Source organism: Saccoglossus kowalevskii, chromosome 6 (genome assembly GCF_978046115.1).
Source record: "Saccoglossus kowalevskii chromosome 6, keSacKowa6.1, whole genome shotgun sequence".
NCBI lineage: Eukaryota > Metazoa > Hemichordata > Enteropneusta > Harrimaniidae > Saccoglossus > Saccoglossus kowalevskii.
In genome coordinates, this window is record NC_140646.1 from 24,120,754 (window position 1) to 24,140,575 (window position 19,822).

Consider the following 19,822-nt stretch of genomic DNA (forward strand, 5'->3'; position numbering starts at 1 on the left):
GTCAATAATACGTCACGTGAGCATTCAAAAACATGGCGGATATCGTATCGGCTGTTTACATGTGACTGAAATCATTCGCTTACGGGGAAACTAAGTTGAATTTTACTTGCATTTTATAAAAATTCAATGAATTTATTTTTCGTGCGTTATTGTAATCACTACTAAATAATAATCACGAATATACTTTTCGTTACCAAGAAAATTAAAAAAATAAATGCATATTACATTAAAAATACTGAGTATTTTTTGTATCATGTGGAATTTTTTTTTGATTGACTGTAATTTTTCAACATTTCGTAACGCCTATTTTAGAACCAAAATAAGGCCTTTCACTCTTCCCCGACGCCTATTCAAGAGATTGTACGGTGTATTGTTTGTTTTGTGCATGTGTTGTGGACAAAAAATGACCACGCCCATTTAGTGATTGCAATATGTACGTAATAGAAACCGCGCCCCGAACTTGAGCTTTTGATCCCAATTTTTAAATTGATACATTGTAATATAAACCGTGGTTTATAATAGGACTTTAACGGTATAGTTCCATTTGTAGTCTGCTCTTTTTAACAGAAAATGTTGACATATATTTTCAAATGTTTTGATGAAAAGCTAAAACAATATTATATTAGGTCAGTTTGGTCAAAAATTAAGTCTAAATTCAGTGAAAATTACACAAAATGTGATCAAATTTACACTAATTTTTTTTAAGCACAAACAAAAATTGGCATTCAAAATGGTAAGAAAACACATAAATATCAAATATTCTGAAATACTTACGCATAAAAGGTGGTATATACTTGTAATAGACAAATGGGATGTAAAAAATGAGACCTGCGAAAATGAAGATAGTTGCATAAAGATACTCCAGAGCTGGTTCATCAATAATCGGCGCTATTACCAGATAGATGGAAGCCAGAAACACAATGATGGGGATGATTATCGGCACCTGGAACAGAGAAATTTTTTTTTTTAAATATCGAACAATTTGCAAGTCAGTTTCAATATAGTAATAAACACACATGTAACTTGTAATCATTTTAACCCAAACAATGATAAGACGAGGAAAACTTAAGATTAAACTAGTTTCATAGAAAGTGTGATGTATATCAAACTAGGACGATATGAACTGAAAGTTAACTTAATCAATTTTAAAGGCGTGTTCAGTTCGCAAATTTTTCAGTGAATAAAAAAGACGAAATACATTTCTTATTCCTATCAATAGTGGATGCTGGTCACCAATAGAGGGAGCTAGTTTTTGTTTCCATGAAGACTAAAATATACTCACCTTGATCGGCCTTTTGACATCTTTTTTGGTAAATCTCATGACAATGAGCGCTAACATCGTGCCACCGTAAAACAGCCATGCAGTAAAACTGAAGTAATTTACCAGTTGGTCGAAGTTACTTGGAATAATCATCAAAATTGAAAGAAAAGACTGGAAAATAATAAACGAGATAAAATTTGAATTTCGATTCAAACAATTGTAATTTTGATGACAAGAAACACCACATTTTTGCAAATTATACCTTTTACAATATTAACCACAATATTTTTTTTTCAAGTAGTATCTATTTGGTCCCAAAATTAACAAACATTATAGAAAAATGTTGGATAAAAATTTGGCGAGAATAATTACCGTGAAAGCTACAGCTGGAAACGGTGTTAGTCTTTTGACATGTACCATGGAAAGCACTTCAACCATGTGACCTTCACGAGCGGCAACAAACGTCAATCTAATGGAGCAAACAGCAAGCGGTACATTTCATAAAACCATCATACAGTCAAACCTGTTTATAGTGACCACCCAAGAGACTTTGAGGTGACCTTCCTGTACGGGGTACTAATTTATTCATTAATATTAATTAGATAGTGAATCTGCGCAAGGTTCAAACTAATAACCATGTATACACTAAACTCCAAAACAGTTTGAAACATGTTTATTTTTTTTTTTTTTTTTAGCAAAATGCATATTATTAACAAGATAATGTACATAATTTTAAATAAAATAATTTTATTAGCCATTATCATTTCCAGTTGCTAGAGGGATAAATCTTTTTTTGTGTGTCTATTAGGGACGACGTCAAAAGATCGATGTCGGATAAAAAACTTATTTCCGTTAGTTTGGGGGTGGGGGGTTTTGAGCTCAAAAAGTTTCCATCCTACAAAAACGATTTTATTTTTTAATGAAGTCAAAAAAATCTTGGAGTATTTGTAGTTCGTTTTTTTTCTATTCAATCATGGACAGAAATAATAGAAAAGGGAAAAAAACAGAAAAATGGTTTGGTTCGAATGTAAATCTGTGCGTCAAATGAGGTGCATTTGTAAAATCTTTTTACACCCAACCGACAACCAACTGCTATGCAATACTACTGTCCGATTATCAATTTGTATTTAATGGGGAATGTAGTCTGACGCCATGACCAATATTTATCGATTAAGTTTCAGTGGGGGGTTTGGAAAAAAACTAAAGGAATTATTAAAGTTTTTTATCCGACATCGATCTTTTGACGTCGTCCCTTAATTAAAGCTAAAGGCAGTCTTGAGGGTAACACTAACAACAACTGTTTATCCATCACTCCCCCCCCCCCACAAATTCCTCAAATCTACCAGTAATCAAGACCTATTACTGACACATTCCCCATTCTTATGTATTGAAAAGTGAGTGAATTTTACATCATATTGATGGCGAAACAATGGAAAGTATATGCCTGGCTGGCGATTGGAAGTCAGTAAAACAGCTTTTTTTGTAACCACCTATTACAAGAACCAGAAATACATGAAACTACTTGAACCAATTTGCACGAGCAATGATACCGTTATGAAAGCAAAATGATCCTTTTTCAGTGTTTTTATGAATACATGTGTTCACGGCTTAATTAGCATAATGTTGATTACGACATCACTTTCAAATCTATCTCATCTATCTACCATATTCTGAAGACAATTCAAATAACCAGCCCATGTTTTTCAGAATAATTCTCATGATTAAAATAAATAAATAACAAGATACATTACTTCATGGTGAATTTATTGAGTAAACTTGATACATGCGCACGGGCAACAACAAATATTATGAAAAAAATCTCCCTCAATGTACTTATTACATAAAGAAATGTAGCAACATTGGATGAAAATATTACTTTTTTTACACAACTTAAAATTTTAATTCAGAAGTGAATTTGCCTCCAATTTAATCCCTGAAAAAATAACTAAGCATAACTAATACACACATGGTGCAGATGTAATTGTGAGTTTTATGTTTGACCAACTGTATTCATTTATTCATATATACATGGTACACCAAGTGAAATTGCTACATGTACGAGTAAAGGCACAAGTCTGCATGCGGCCACTATTGAATAGATCAACACGACATTATGATATATTACATACAATCACAGAATAAATGTTAATAGCTGCTGCAGTAGCAAAAGATGCGAAAAAAAAATTATTATAGATATTTAAGAATAGACATGCTACATATACTGAGAGAGAAGTAAAACACTTATATTGGAATGTAAACTGTAATGTCATCGATGACGGTCTAATGACCTTGAAGTCTCATCAGAAACTTGGGATTCAGAAATCCCTAGGTATGTCATAAAGTATGTCATAAAGTCGAGTGTAGTAAACTCCGAATAAAAGAACAATCAACATTGCTTCTCTGTGATTTTGAAGATTTATAACATTTTTTTTTAGGGAGATATGAACAGACAATCCAGCTTACAACAATAACAAAATGTTAAGTATTACTAAAAAAATGAAAGAAGGCAAAGAAAAAGAACTTTGAAAATAGGAAAATAAAAATTACATGCATGTACAAGTAAGAAAGTAGATTACCGGTAGTTGTCACATGCACAAGAAAAGGTGAGTTAAGTTCAACACTCTTCTGGCCTACCTTCCCGAAGTGAATAAAGTCCCATTGGCAGCTCCAAATGTTGACAAGGCAACAAATACAGGCATGATCCATGCCATTACTCCTAATGTACGATCAGCTAATGTCTGTGGAATAAAGTCCCAAGCGCAAAGCAGACTGTGATTTCAGTTCTACCCAAGCTATTCACACACTGTGCAACTAATTTTAAAGTCTACAAAGACACACTATGCGGTACTAGATCTCAAAGTAAAACTGAATAGTTTTTTTTTTTAAATTAGCACAGCGCCAACTAGTGGTCACATTTTCCCCAAAAAGCAGTATATCAACAGTGCCAAAGTGAACAGGATGCAATAACATAAAATGGTCGCTGCTTTTGTGTTTTGCCATGAATGCTAGTACCACATGAAATTTTCAACTGAAAACAAAGACATGCCTCTTCCCCCTACCTGCCAGTTGCAAAGACAGTACCATTTCCTGCACCAAGGATGGAACAAGCTACACCAAGGGACATGAGCCAGGACATTGCGATATTGATCTTACCACCATAGGTCTAGGTCATAGTTTGTATGAAGATGACAGCATGGACGGTGAATGAGTGTGTCAGATAAAATAACAAATAACACAAATGAATCAAAATAAACAAAACAAAAACAAAAAAACATGTTGATGTGAAAGTAAAAGAAAATAAACAAAAAAAAAAACATAATCACATTCGATAAGTATGGTATTAGATAGTTGTCAATTTTATAACAAAGGATCATGATTGGTTTGGTTTTATAACAAGGGTCATGATTGGTCTGCTTTTATAACAAGGACCATGATTGGTTTGTTTTATAACAAGGGTCATGATTGGTCTGCTTTTATAACAAGGACCATGATTGGTTTGGTTTTATAACAGGCATAATTGGTCTGCTTTTATAACAAGGGTCATGATTGGTCATCTTTTATAACAATGATCATAATTGGTTTGGTTTTATAACAAGGGTCAGGGTTAGGGTTAGGGTTGGTCTGCTTTTATAACGAGGATCATGATTGGTTTGGTTTTTAACGAGGGTCATGATTGGTCTGCTTTTATAACAAGGGTCATGATTGGTTTGGTTTATAACAAGGGTCATGATTGGTCTGCTTTTATAACAAGGGTCATGATTGGTTTGGTTTATAACAAGGGTCATGATTGGTTTGGTTTATAACAAGGGTCATGATTGGTTTGGTTTTATAACAAGAATCTTCAATGTTGCTAAAAATCATTCGATTGCTATATTTTTATAACAAGCTTTACGAGTAGTTCACACTTTTGGCAACAAATAATCTGATTGGTTATGTTTTACATAAAACATGCATTATTCAATCGTTATTTTGTAACCACGCTCGTCTAATTAACGCAAGTAAATTAATATATGCAAATTATATGCAAAAGAGGTCAGAGTTAGTTGAAGTGACATGCACAGAGACAGAACGTAACAAGCAAACATTGTCCACCACAATGGATTATGTCCAATAACCTTAAAATTGACCCAAGAACAAAAGAACATAGATTTAAGCAAATTTTAGCAGGTCAAATTTGGTTATTACCATAATCCATCCTAGCGAACACAAATGGTATGACATAGTGTGGTCAAGCAACAGAGTGATATTCATGGTGGGGGCTCATCATTCCTTTGCAGTGGGGGTAGGGGCTCATTAACATAAGTGTTGACAACCAGGTGCACAGTGCGTTTGTTCCATCCAAGAACTGTGCGACACACAGACATCTTTAATGATTTATCACACACAAAAATCTGAACATTAAAGTTGTTTTTTGTTTGTTTAAAATTTAAAGTGTTTACAAGATGAAATAGGGTATTCGTGCAATTAGAATTTTAAAGATATATTTGAAGATACTATTTCAAAAAAGCAAATTAAAAGCACATTGAGGGCGGTATAATAGTGGAATTAGAAAAGATGTCAAGATACAGATGAACACAATTCTCTTCATTCCACAGTAGAAATACAATTCCTTGCGGGGAAGGGCAATTTTTTTCAAAAAATTCAAGAAACTATTGTAGACTTGAATCTGAATGTACTAGGTCAATAACCTGCCTTATGCATCAATTTGAGGTCAGAGGTCACATTTCAGTGACCTGGGTCATCACACATATTTTGATTACATCATAGAGATCACACACGCATTTCATTGACCTAATGATCCTACTAATTCAAGTGACCTCATAGGGCCATATTTTCTGTATTCATTAGAATACTCACCACGGCAACAGCACTAGAAGCAAGTAACTCATCTGGCGACATGACAGTGAAGTACGAGATATTTACAAGTAAATAACAAAGTGTTACCAAGGGAATACCAATCATAATGGACAGCGGTAAATTCCTGTGGAACAAGCATTTTGAGAAATGTGTATTAAATAAAACTGTTCTGAAATATTTATTTGAAAAAATTACTCATTTTGAAAGCTCAAAATAATTTCTGTTTTTACATAAATTGGTTAAAATTACTTCAAATTTACCTGTATGGATTTTTGATTTCTTCTGTTACGTAGTTGAGATTGTTCCTGGAAAAAAAAAGAAGAAGAATGAATTGTGAACATAGGTGGCGCTCTAACATCACACAGACCTGTCAATACTGCACTCATCTGACTTAGCGCCCATATTCGACTCTAAACCCACCCACCACTTGGAGCATTTCTATTTTTGGTAGTCATGTTCGGCTAAGCACCCAACCCTTCTAAATTACTCCAATTTTTGACTGTCTCATCATAAAATCTGGTATTTGAGCATTTTTTTTGAACAATTGAACTAATTTCACAATTTCCCCAAAAGAGACTTAATATTTCTCCTAATCTGACACATGTTATACAAAAATCATCATTAGCATAATGTTTCAGGGTGCTTGGCTAAGCACCCCTCCCCCACTAAAAACACAATTTCTGGAGTTGAGTAACCTGGATGCTAAGTCTAACGAGTTTGGTATATTATCTTCTGCAAAAGTAAGACTGATTGAGCAATCTTAATTAATTTTTAACGATAAAAGTGACAATAAAATATGTAAATTAATCATCTGTATTAAAGCATACTCTTATAGCTTACCATCCATCATATGCCCATAGTCCCTGATAAAAAGCTATTGCATATGCAAATCCATTTGTTGATGATCCCTCAAAACTTCTATTTAAATATTCAGTATGGCCTGAAAAAATATTATAGTTTGTGTGAAATTCACATAGGATTAATAATAGTAGATAGAAAAGTTTAAAATGTACAACTATAAGTGCAACTTATGAGCATTTTGAGAATGAAATTCACATGAATGCGACAGGAAAAACATTAAATTAATCCTGCTAAGTAATGTGAACATACATTACCTTGGCCAAGCCTGACGAACCCAGTCATGATTATGATAGCAATTGCTAACAGCTTGGCTACCGTAAATACATTCTGCACCGACGTGGCTAACCGCACACTGTAACAATTCGCCCACGCTATGATTACTAAGTGTAAGAAGAAAAAACGAATATTATGAAATTATGATTCTTAACAAATCGTACTGTCGAACTGAACTTGAAATTTAATGTACAAATCTTCTCTTTTATTTAATTACTCAAATTTCAAAAAATGTAACAATAAACTGCTTCTGAATTCATACGATTGTTTTGTTGGTTTTGTTGAATATTTTCAAAAACATACGATTTCTGCAGAATCAAAATAAGTTATGACCCCATTACGTTGACTTGCAAAATATGGTGTCACATTTAATCTTGTCTGACTGGACTTTTCAATCTACTAAAAAATATTAATCTTTTTTTTCTCCTCCAGTTACGCAAATCTGACAAACCATATGTTTTTGATAATCGATCAGGTCAGATACTGAGCAAAACAAGGAGTAGTGAGGGCATGAACTCAGAAACTGATCTTCAGATTCAATACACCCATTAAAGTGCCCCAGTCGTGACAGAGCGCGTGTTCGAATTTCACGTAAATAATGAATGTATTTTACCAGCACTGTATCTGTCACATATCGAACATAGCGCTGTACAACGATTGTTGCACTCTATAAAGATTTTGTAATTAATTAATTATCAATCAAAGAAAAACAGAAAGCATGCAAGAGATTATGTCCTTAACTCAGAGTAGATACCATATCTCCCTAGAAAAAGATTCAAGTACACCATTAGTTGTTACCATGACTACACAATTTCCTTTCAAACTTGCATAACGTCATGTGATGCACAGCAATGCGCAAATACAAATTAAATTTCAGTTTAAGAGCAGGAAAAAGCAATGAAAAATGAAAGAATAAATTTGATATTTAATTTTACCTTATTCTCAACATGAATCTGACACAGGCATTATGGGAGTAAGTCAGTCATAGAATAGGGATTTAATAATGAGATGCCAAAACTAACAAACTATAAATTAATATTCAAAGATTCATGATAAGTTATTGGTAAATATTAAATATTGTAAAATCTGTATTAGAAACCGCGGCTTCTATTAAAATGGTACAATTCAACAGAGGGGATGTGGCTTCTATTAGAGCATCTACACATATGAGAAATGGTGAATTTTTTTATTCTAAATTTTTCAAAGAAAATGGGTACGACTTCTATTAGAGATGAGGCTTCTAATACAGATTTAACGGTAGTGAGGTTTATCCTTTCAAATGCATCAATGCAACTTCAGGAGTAAAAAAAGAATGCATGCAAAGCACAACACAACAACACGGTAAACTTACGAATACACGATCCAGCAAGCAGTTTGATTACAATGTCGGGGATTTCACAGCCGTAGGGAAAGAAGGGTTGTGCAGCGTAGTTACCAAACGTAAGCGCAATCGCTGCGACACTAGCGGGTCTTAAGATCACAACAGATATCCAGGCAAAAAGAAAAGCTGGGATGCCCCCAAATCCTTCAAAAAGATAAGCGTACTCTGCTCCGGATTTGGGAATAAACGTGCCAAGTTCTGCATATGATACAGCTCCTGAAAACATTGAGAAACAAAAACATGAGTACATTTTAGAACATGCTAAAATAATTTTACATCGTGCTATAAAACAATTCTGCAGTTTGTGATTTGAAATGTACAGTGTAGCAAATCAAACATTCTTTGGTGCTTAGCGACAAAAATTTACCCTCAGAAAACAGAAATGAAAAGCTCTGACTGTCGTATTACAGGATACACATGACAACAAGAAAGACTTGCGTTACACAGACAACAATAAAAACAACCACATGCACACATTTACAGGATAACATTTTAAAGCAGGTGTTTGTTCTTAAAAGTCACTTTATTCTTGTATTTTGGGTTGAATTAAAGAAAAAATGACGTGGAAAGTTAGAAGACGCAGGAAGAAGCACAGCCAGTAGCAAATCTTTCAAATCTGTTGCTGAAGGCGAGGAACAAACTGCAAAAGTGTTTAACACCTCCCTCTACAGGTGATTTCTACAGCTTACTTTGTTTTCACCTGTTACTTACAAGTAGCAGCGGCGGCGCAGAGCTTAGAGGTAATGGCAGGTGTCGGGCAATCTTTCATGATGGCGGCTACAACGTACTCTCCAAATGTTAGCGTGATAGCAGCCATCGAAGATGGACGAATCACTACGATGTAAGTCCATGCCATGAGGTAAGCAAAGACGGGCCCGAAAGCTTCGTTAAGATAAGCATACTCTGCACCAGATTTTGGAATCATTGTGCCAAGTTCTGCATAGCATATTGCTCCTACAGAGTGTAGCAAAATATCAAGACATTCGAATTCATCCTTTTTTTTAAGTCTTTCTATTCTAATCATACAAATCTTGCAACCTGCATGTTGTCTTGTCTGCTTATAACGACAGTTATAAAAGATTTCCCTGAATATTCTCCCAAAATATAAATATTTTCCTTTTTTTTTTGTATTTAGAACAGCAGACAGAATAACTTACTATCCATGATTAACATCTTGAAGAGTAGCCATTTTCCCCTGAATTTGTAAACAAAAATAATTTTTTCTTTTTTATCGTTTCAGGAGCGACAAATAAAGTCAAACTGGTGGAATTTAAAACAGAACATGGAACAGAGATTTAGCAGCAAGTGCAGTAGCATTTTGCAGGAAAAGTTACAGCATGTGTTTCTCATAATAACATTTTGTGATGCAAGCAGTCATCGTCCTGTTATCGTAATCACAGCATGGGAACGAAAAGTAATATGCATGATACATGTGAGCGGCAAATGTATTGATTGGGGTTACGACACAAGCCAGAGTTTCTGGGTTTGTTTAACAGTATAGGTTAAGGGTATTTTTCCCCCTAATGAACATTGAAGCCTTCTTTTTAGTTAGGTCTACGTAGGTCTATGATTCAATACTAAACCGATTCATTAGCATATCAAGATGCTTAGAACGGTAGCGGTACCTGATGCTGTTTCGCAAAGTCTGAAAGTGTCACCAAGAAATCACTATAAATCCGGGAGAAAAACAGGGTTGATAAAAATGAAATCTTCCAAATTAAAAAACCTCTCCACAAAACGTGCGTTGCTCGTATCTATCTAAAAATAAACTTGAATTTGATGAGCAAGCATTTTAAAGCTGATTGACTCTAAATAAAAGGATTAGCAGAGAAGAGATTAACTTAATCACACAGTTAGATAAGATGTGTGCGAAAGTTAGATGATAAAACTGAAATTAGCGACAATTAAACGATTGTGAATTGACGTCATTAAGTTGTCAGTTTATCCTACACATACATCTCCAAAATATTCAGTCAGATTTGACGCATCTTAATTAGATTCACGCAGAAAGCGCTTCACAATAATTATCTACTATTATATTATAATTGTATACGTTACGACTAAAAAATATGAGTACCAGTAGGCGAGAAGATGTGCAGCATAAAATTGAAAAATAAGGCACACATCCCCGGCCGGTACCACAGATATTCACAGAATACGTAGTGTTTAGGAAAGTAGGCCGGTGAACAGTCTTTTTTATTTTAAGTGACATGTACTGCAGTTGAAAGTTTACGCCAACTTTGAGAAAGTACAAACTCGTACATTCATTTCATTCACAATTTCAATCATGATAGGGATTATAACGACAATTTTGCTTTACAAGAAACCACAGCTATGTTTAGCGGCTATAAAAACTACAAATCTATCTACTACATACCTAGCATTGAAAGTACACCGCACGCTAACCATATTATCAAGCTCATCCCGACACTTTCTGTCTGTCGTAGCACACCTTTGGGCGAAACGAAAATACCCGATCCGATCATGGTTCCCACGATGAGCGCAATGCCACTCATGAGGCCCACCTGTCGTTTCAATTCAACATCGCTTACTCGGGAGACCGTGTCTGGATTCTTTGGCGGGAGTTCATCTTTGTTACTGGAATTATTAAATAAGTTTGTTTCAGCGCTCCGATCCCGTAATTCCGTCATTATGCAGTCTTTGTGAATTTTAAGCCGATGCAATGAGTATTAATCTGCGAGAAAGTGAAAAAGAGCATGATTAATTAATTAACAATATTAACCAGATTTTTTAATCAGTACAATGCGTTGTATTACAAGACAGGGAAAGTCGTATCTTGAAATCACAGCTATGTTATCATGATGAATATATTTATTTAAATGAGTTACATAATTGTATTATATTTAACAATTGACAGATTTTTTCAGTTTTCGTTAATTTTCTCAAATTTAAGCAAATATTGGATGAAACAAATTAGACAAATCAGAAAGCAGACAAGGGTGATAAGAACGCTGACAACTCCACATATTATCACCTTTAGTCACCTCAGTCGTCGATCAGAATTACCAAATGCTGCAGATAAAAATAGAATGACCAACCCATCATATGGAATACCATATTTGCTTTAATAGTAGTCCGAGCGCTTACATAAATGACAGAGGTGTGTCTATCCAGTAAACAATAAAGATAGTCGTTCGGTTACATGCGCTTCTTTTATATCATATACAGTAGGTGAGATTTTTTAATAGTTTGGGGAGTAGGACAAATGAATTTCTGCAAAACCCATTTCCATGGTAACTGAAGATCCCTAATTTTCTTACTTTTCCCAGCTTTTTCAACTACAGTTGAACAATTTTATGAAAAATTTCATATATACAAATACAAGTATTAAAGTACAATGTCGTTGGACGAACGTCTTCCAAAGATTCTTATTGCAGTTTGAACATACACATATGGCACGTCAAAACGCATTCATACCAGATCTCCAATCGGCAAACCACTCATTACACTCAAATGGTCACATACAGACTGAAAAACAAAACACAGCTTTGGGGCACTTGTACTTAGAATGCCTGGCTGCTTCTCTTAATGACAAGCTATGCAGACACCAAGACAGGACCAGCAATTCAATTAGCCAAGGATCTGACTGTGAAATCCCGCAAGGATGGCTAACATCACACGCTATATATAGTATTAAGAAAACGTTTTTATTTTTATTGATGAAGCAAGCAGCCGATGAATCTCAACAGTGGAGCAATTTGATTCTCATTTCTTGTGAATACAGTTTTCATGAGATTCCCTGAGAATACCTTTCCAAAAACAAAGTTGCAGTATGAATAGAAGTTTATGAAAACATTAATCTTTGAATTAAAAGTTCACCAGTTATGCAGAGCACACTTTGGCCAATGCAGTCAGTATCAATAATATCAAAAACGCAGTTTTCAAATTCAAATTCACCATTCAATATGATAATTAGAATGCAGTCTGAAAAATATATCAATACACAATTGTTTTGGCGAAATTTATATTAATAAAAATGTACATGATTTGATCATCTGAGGGCGTTCTCACGGACTGATTTCTTTGAAAGTACTTGTGACTACGTCTGTAATTCTTCCAAAAATTAAAGAGGTTAACAGACAGATACAATTTCTGACAGAACGTACCGTTGCAGAAGTTGCAGGACAATATCTAAGTGAACGGGACAATAACGCAAAATGGTGAAATGGGTTTGTCATTGAGGTATTCTATTTCCACCCCACTGAACAATACCTAGACACAAATTTGCGATGCAGTTGTGTTCGAATGACAGTAAGTGATTACAAAACGCACACTCAAGGTACATTAGACAAGTAGATTGCAAGGGAGGGAATATCGGTTTATGCGAACAACACCACAAAACACAATTGACAGACTTTTTAAATTCCAAGATAATAACACTTTAAATTCAGCAGAAGAATTCAAGTCAAGAAGTATAACCCGAGGAATGTCATCAGTATATAAAGCATGGAAGAAGCAAAGCAAAGTGCAAAACAAATCCAAGTTAAAATACAAACTTGACATATAAATTGGAACCTGTTAGATAAAGTTTAGAATGCCAGACCTACCTCTCTATTGATCGGGAATAAAGAATTAAATGGATATCTATTATACGTCTACCAAACACTAAATAGATGACGTAGCGAAGGAGCTCGTGCTGAGATGACCTGCTGAAATTTCTGCTCTGACAACTGTGCACAAATCTGTTTTCAAACACCTCGCGTTTATGACATTATCATCGATTGTCACAATATAATAACAAGTGTTTTCATTCTTTGTACCACAACTATATAGTAGAAACAATGACCCTCAATTTAAATGACAAAGCCCGAACTCTATCCCAGCTCTGATTGAGCAAATTACTACCAGTACAAGTGTAATTCACCCACACCACTCAACATGTACAATACTGGTGTCAAGTTCAAATGCATGCAGGTTATAAACCGAGTGATTAGAGCCTCTCATTGGTGTCAAACTCTGCATCCACATGGAGGCACTTATTTTTATATGGATCGCATTTACAGTACTGTAAAAAGGTTAATTATTCACTGTTGCTCATTTCACTGACTGGAAAATGCGCGAAATTAAAACCCAGTAAATATGTAAAAATTCAGCATAGAACACATTTTCTAAATGATAAAACCATGAATTTAAAACCCATTGAATATGCCTGAAATGGTAAATCAGCGAAATTTAAACCCAGTGAAAATTAGTCATTTTACAGTATACTTGGGATCGGTGGTTATGCTGCCAAATACATTTCTAAGATATTTTCCTGAAATTATATATAAAACCTGAACTGATTTGGATATCATAGGATTCTCATCTGTCTACCAATTGCTAATAGCCATTCACAGATCAACCATTTGTCAAATTCTTCAGAAAATTTTAAACTAACCGACTTTTCAATTGTTATAAATTACCGGGGTATTACCAATTTATTTTATGATTAAACCCCCTGTTCCCCTGTACACAGTAATCATTTTTACAGAGAAGCGAACACTGATATAATCACCTCTCCCTTGTACAGTATATATATACTTAAATCTGCGAAACTTTCAACATGTACCTAGCATTGTCTTGTTCAACATTGACGGACTGAAAGCGTATGAAAGAATATAAATCTGACACTGAAATGACTTATTGTATGGCTTCTTGTGAATGCATGATAATTGGTTAAACAGTGTGAATTGGTAACCAAGCGAAGCTATTCCATGTCTTTTGTTTTTATTTCTATTTGATTTTAAAAAATAAATCTTTATTCTATTCAATGCAACTTTAACACAATGATGTAAAGGGCAAGTTCATTCCACAAGGCATCGTCAGAATATGCATCTTATTTAACCGTTTGAACACCATAATATTTCGCTTTTAATTGTTGTGTAAAATTTTTGCATATTCTTCACATTTTGTAATCCATATTGTGAATTAAATTCTATTTGAGCAATATAAAATCATCTTTTATTAATCTGTTTTTTCAAAAGCTTAATTTTTTTGTGGTTGTTTGTTCAGTATATTAAGATTGTAATGAGAATCTTTTGGTATTTCTGTGATTGTGCCATAATTTCACACCAAAAAAATTTGGTCTCATATTATGTCAATTTTTCAGTATTTCCAATAATTTTTTTAGACAATTTTGAATCAAATGAACATAATTTCTTAATGGCTACATTTCTGGGGAAAAATCTGGAAACTATTATAATTTTGTGAAAGATGACAAAATCCACTTTGGTGATCAAACATTGATGAAGAACGTAAATGCCAGCATTGGATAGAAAAATATTTACAGGGTTTGAACTTGATGGAGGTAGCGAAGGCAATTGCCTTGGTGCCCTTTGATATTTCAACAGTTTTGCCCCTGAATATGGGTGCCCTGTCAACTGTGAAGCAAGCACTAAATAACTCTAAAGATAGCGTTGTTGACTCCGACATAAAAACATGAAGGTACACCACTGAACTTCGATCTACTGAGCATATTTGTAAACTAATTACGAAACAAAACTTTTGTTTTTACTGTTTATTTCTATCCACTGAAGTATTTTCAATCTATATATTTATTTTCGGTTATTAGAAACTTAAAACGAAACAATTAAAATCAGCAATAAAATACCAACAATACTACACTTTAATGAAAGTGTCAAACACTAGGGTAAAAGTTGTTTAGGCCAGACTTTTATTATCCCTTCTTTCGCGAACCCGTTGAATGAACAGGAGCCGAAAATGAAATAAAAATAAAATTTTATTTCAGCGTAATTTCTCGCGCCCGCCGACTTGTAAGTGCAAAAAATTGCTAAAAAAACTTATTTTTATCTTCATTTTTTTTTCGCCCGCCGCATAACAAACCCAAGTTGCATTTTCGCTGGAGTATCATGATCAAAGTACCGAAGTCTCGCGCAGATGAGAAACAAGGTTATGCATGGAATAACATTTTATTTCATTTCTTCTCTCCGATCAATGATCTCACTTACAATTCTTTGAGAATCACACAAATCTAATGGAAAAAAAGAATTAATTTTATTTTTTCCCCCGCCCTCCTCAAAAAATTGCCTTATAAAAACTCGAGAAACAAGGAATAAAAAAAGTCTGGCCTTACAGAAGTACCAACTTTTCTTGTGTACAATATTACAAGTGCCGACATGTATGACAAGCTGTACGTAGTTCATGTAGACAACCGATGTACAGAATATATGATAACATCTGGCTCATTCACGGCACTTATTACAGGTATTGACTGTTCTATCACTAACAAAAATTGACTTGAACTAAAACTCAATATAGAAATTACGTCTAGCAAAACCTTTTAATCTGCAAAAGAATTTGCAATAAAGTATAATATAAAATCTAATACGTGTGACATAATACAGAACAGATTATACACAGTACGATAACTACGTTTGGGGGTAACAAAAGTTCATTTTGGCAAGAGTGTGCATTTATCTTTTAATTATTCAGTCCCACCAAAAAAACAGTTGAAATTTTAAAAATTCTAACGATTAAATATATAATCCCACCATATTTTCTCTTAGGTTGAAATAAGCAGAAACATATGATTATATCACCAGGGTAACTCATCAATCCTCGCCTGTGGCTCAGATTGATACAACACTCTGCTAACGTCAACCTCAGAGAAAATATTGTAGGATTATATACAAGTAACTTGGGAAATGAACAAAATAAATTTATTTACTTCATTATTAAACTCTAAACAGCAAAATTACGAAATTAGTTGTAAAATATCCAAGAAATTGATTCATAATTCAAAGCCAGAGATTTAGAGTCATTCACGCAGAAAAAAGGGAATCTTAGTAGTGACTCAAACAGCATATTAAAACGATATCCACAGACATATCTGTTCAGAGTATCTTAACGCACTTAGGCGAGAACATTTATTTTGCGCACTGGAAAAACAGGTTTTATCCCTCAATGTCATTCCTCAACAAATTAAAGTGTTAATACCTTGTAAAAAGTTTTATACATTTTAAGGAAGCAGGCCGACATACCGAACACGACGAAGCAGGCAGACGTTCTGACACACAACTGTTAAAAAGATTCCAATCAAATAGGAATATAAAGGTAGATCAATTAGTAATGTTTGCTACAGAGCAGATGTAATCGGGACGGACGGGAAAACGAAAACTGCAGATAATACTACTCACATTAATTTAATCAACTGCCGTTCATTTCTTCGCTTTGTGTAATCTAGATCGATGCATTAACAATAACTTAGCAAATGAAATACGCTGAACTTGCATTTCGTTTCAGAGAGTGGATGTAGGGGTACTAAAAGACCATGCAGACTTCAAGTTGAAGAATTAGTGCATCATTTGTTTAAGGAGGGCATTTATTTTTACTGGAGATTTAGAAACCCACATAACCGAACAATGTCAATCCTATTGCTTTATTGACCAAATCAAATTTCTGCTCTAAAACAAATAAAAACTCTGAAATATTGAAATAAACATTATTACATTTTGTGCCTGTACTGTTGTTTTTTCATAAGATGCTGAAGTATGAACGGTTTCCTGTATTAAAAATTTACTACCATAATATTTTCATGACCCTTCTAACTGTAGCCTCGGTAAATGTGATCAAAAGTCAATTTATTGCATTTCTACGTCCTATTATTTAACTTTTTTCCCAATTCTTATTGCATTTTGAAAACCAGAGAATATACTTGTTCCAAAATTAAACCAGTTCTCGTCTCCAAGCATCCCATTGTAAAAAAAAATATTGGTTTTAATGACAAAGCCCATTTTATTTACATTTATTACTTAATATTATATTTCAATTATATTTAGTTGTATTAAGGACTTGGGATAAGCGTAAGCAACTTAGATAATGCATAGTGATATGTAATAATTCTATTTCAGATGAGTTCCATGCATATTTCATTCTAATGCATTTCTAATCAATGGCATCAACGGCAAAGAACACTGTCACAATGCTTAGAAAATGTGTAAACAGAAAATGAGGGAGGTGTCATTCAAAAAGGCAAAAAACATGGAATACAAACTCCGCCAAAAGGCAAGGATGCTAGGAAATTATTTGAGATGAACACTAACCTGTTCTTTTACAGACTTTATTCATTTGTATTCCTGTAAAATACTTTATTTTTGCTTGGAATTAATTTTCGCCGAAGGAATGATTCAGTGAAAATAAATATACCTTTTCCCGATATTTTACATTGAACATTGAAAATCAGTGAAAATAAAATTTCATACAAAACACCCAAAAAGACAGCTAAAATAAGTAATTTACAGTAGTTTCTAGAAATGAATGTTTGTCCAATGATTTTGTATCTTAAAGTTGTCATGACTTCAGCGTAATCTTCTGCATATCACGTCAGTTGCATATCCTCATTATATAAAAACCCTGATTGTATACAGTTTCAGAAACAACCAGGATAACAAACAACATACAAGAATACATCTGTCAGGGAGACTATTTCTGGCATCGGAGTACAAATATAGTAATGTGACCACATAAAAACTGCAACACAATGCTTCAAGATATCTAGCTCACTGGCTGTCAATGTTATACCAGCTGCATTGTGATAACTAACGAGTAGCACCAATGCAAGAATGAATCACTGCCAACAGTATGTGTATCACATATTATATATTATATATATATATATATATATATATATATATATATATACACACACACGTACAGTATATAGTCACAGTCTGCAGACTCCTGGGACAAAGTACCCATTGAATCACATGTACCGCTTAAGATAAAGAAATACCTGTACATTAGAAGAAATTGTTTTACCTCAAATCTTGGAGTGAACCTCAACTCTGGAGATCAGTTGAAGAAGCGATAAAAAGACTCAAATTGTGACTGGCAGATTCACACACCACTGTGCTACAATGCTGCTCGTGTTGTTGTGGTTGTAAACTCTGTTCACTTTCCCACGTTCAGCTGAGAACAATTAATCACTATTACCATACAGTGCCAATCCCCCAACAAATTTGCATATTGACCCCCTAAGTTAGCAGTGAAGTCAGGTATAGAATCGAGTCACTTTCACACTTAGCTAGCAAGGGTTTATATTTACTGTCACTTCAGTCTTAAAGACTGAAACTTTTTTTAAACAATTTTTTAAGAGATTTTGTCTCCTTACAAATGCTTTATTGAACAATACTAATAAGAGAAAATTCAGGCAAACTACAATAACAAACAACGATCCAATTATAAAATGTGAAAACATATCCATAAAATCTACCACCATAGGGGGTCTTGTTTTGGCGGGCTTCATGAAGGCTGGCTGGCTGCATTGGCTACTACTGTGCAATATACGTATGGTTTCCATAGAAACATGACATCACTACTATCCTACAACCAACTGCACGGGGTGTGCAAGAATTAATAAGGCTGACTGCAGAGGCACAGTTACAACAAAATTATTTTTATTTTTCTGAGACTGTAAGTCTATTATTCTGAGTAGTACAAAGTTGTTAATGAAATTACAACAAGGAGGAGCACCAAGGTGTCAAGTACATTGCACAAGCTCACCAGGACTAATGATTCACACGTACATTCATTGCAGTTTTTGTTTTTTAATTACAACTCAAAGGTTAAAAAACACAAATGACTTTTCTGTTATGCTAATGCCATGAAATGCAGTTTTGACTCGTATCCAACTCAATGCATGGAAATGTGTAAGCCATGTGTCAGTGATCATTTTATTTCTGTATTCAAAGCTAATTTACTAATTTGCCTCACTAGCATAGTACACTGACAAGGTGTTTACTCTCAGAGAGCGACACGCATGTAGGGTAAACATACACAAGTTATTTAGCTCTAATTTTCCTCAAAACCTTCAATTTCGTACTTAATCTATCCCAGACACTACTTCCTCCCCCAGGCAGTAAGAAGTTGACTTGCTCCCTTAGAGCGGTCAAATGAAAACAAGACTTACATAAAGTGTTTATACAGTTTTAAGGTAATTAGGGGGTAAATTGTAGCAAGTATCCCCAGGCTGGGGATCCCAACTATGTCACATTAATATGCGTTTTGGAAACACAATACCAAGAATTAAAACCTGTATTCCCAAACCCTACCAAAATAAATATAAATATAGATTTAAGCTAATTTAAAACAAAATTTGGTTAAAAGTCAAAAGTCATTTTTCCTAATTTATTTAATAACAAGTCAAAATGAATACCCGAGGTGAAAGAGAA

General features: G+C 34.1%; 1 protein-coding gene across 3 annotated transcripts in view; it reads right to left on the reverse strand.

Moving 5' to 3' along the window:
- LOC100378220 (b(0,+)-type amino acid transporter 1-like) overlaps positions 1-19,822 on the reverse strand; it is a 44,529-nt gene that overhangs the window by 2,759 nt on the left and 21,948 nt on the right. Inside the window, exons 1-11 of one of the 3 annotated variants that reach the window (XM_085500238.1) lie at positions 18,411-18,553; positions 11,011-11,328; positions 8,604-8,849; positions 7,234-7,359; positions 6,959-7,058; positions 6,379-6,423; positions 6,119-6,242; positions 3,896-3,999; positions 1,634-1,730; positions 1,283-1,432; positions 775-943 (exon numbers count right to left, since the gene is read on the reverse strand). In XM_085500238.1, coding sequence (XP_085356364.1) covers positions 775-943; positions 1,283-1,432; positions 1,634-1,730; positions 3,896-3,999; positions 6,119-6,242; positions 6,379-6,423; positions 6,959-7,058; positions 7,234-7,359; positions 8,604-8,849; positions 11,011-11,284 — 1,435 coding nt within the window. In that variant the 5' untranslated portion in view covers positions 11,285-11,328; positions 18,411-18,553. Of the gene's footprint in view, positions 1-774; positions 944-1,282; positions 1,433-1,633; positions 1,731-3,895; positions 4,000-4,320; positions 4,425-6,118; positions 6,243-6,378; positions 6,424-6,958; positions 7,059-7,233; positions 7,360-8,603; positions 8,850-11,010; positions 11,329-18,410; positions 18,554-19,822 lie in introns of those variants that run through there. The other 2 variants (XM_006816886.3, XM_085500239.1) reach the window with 2 other exon arrangements.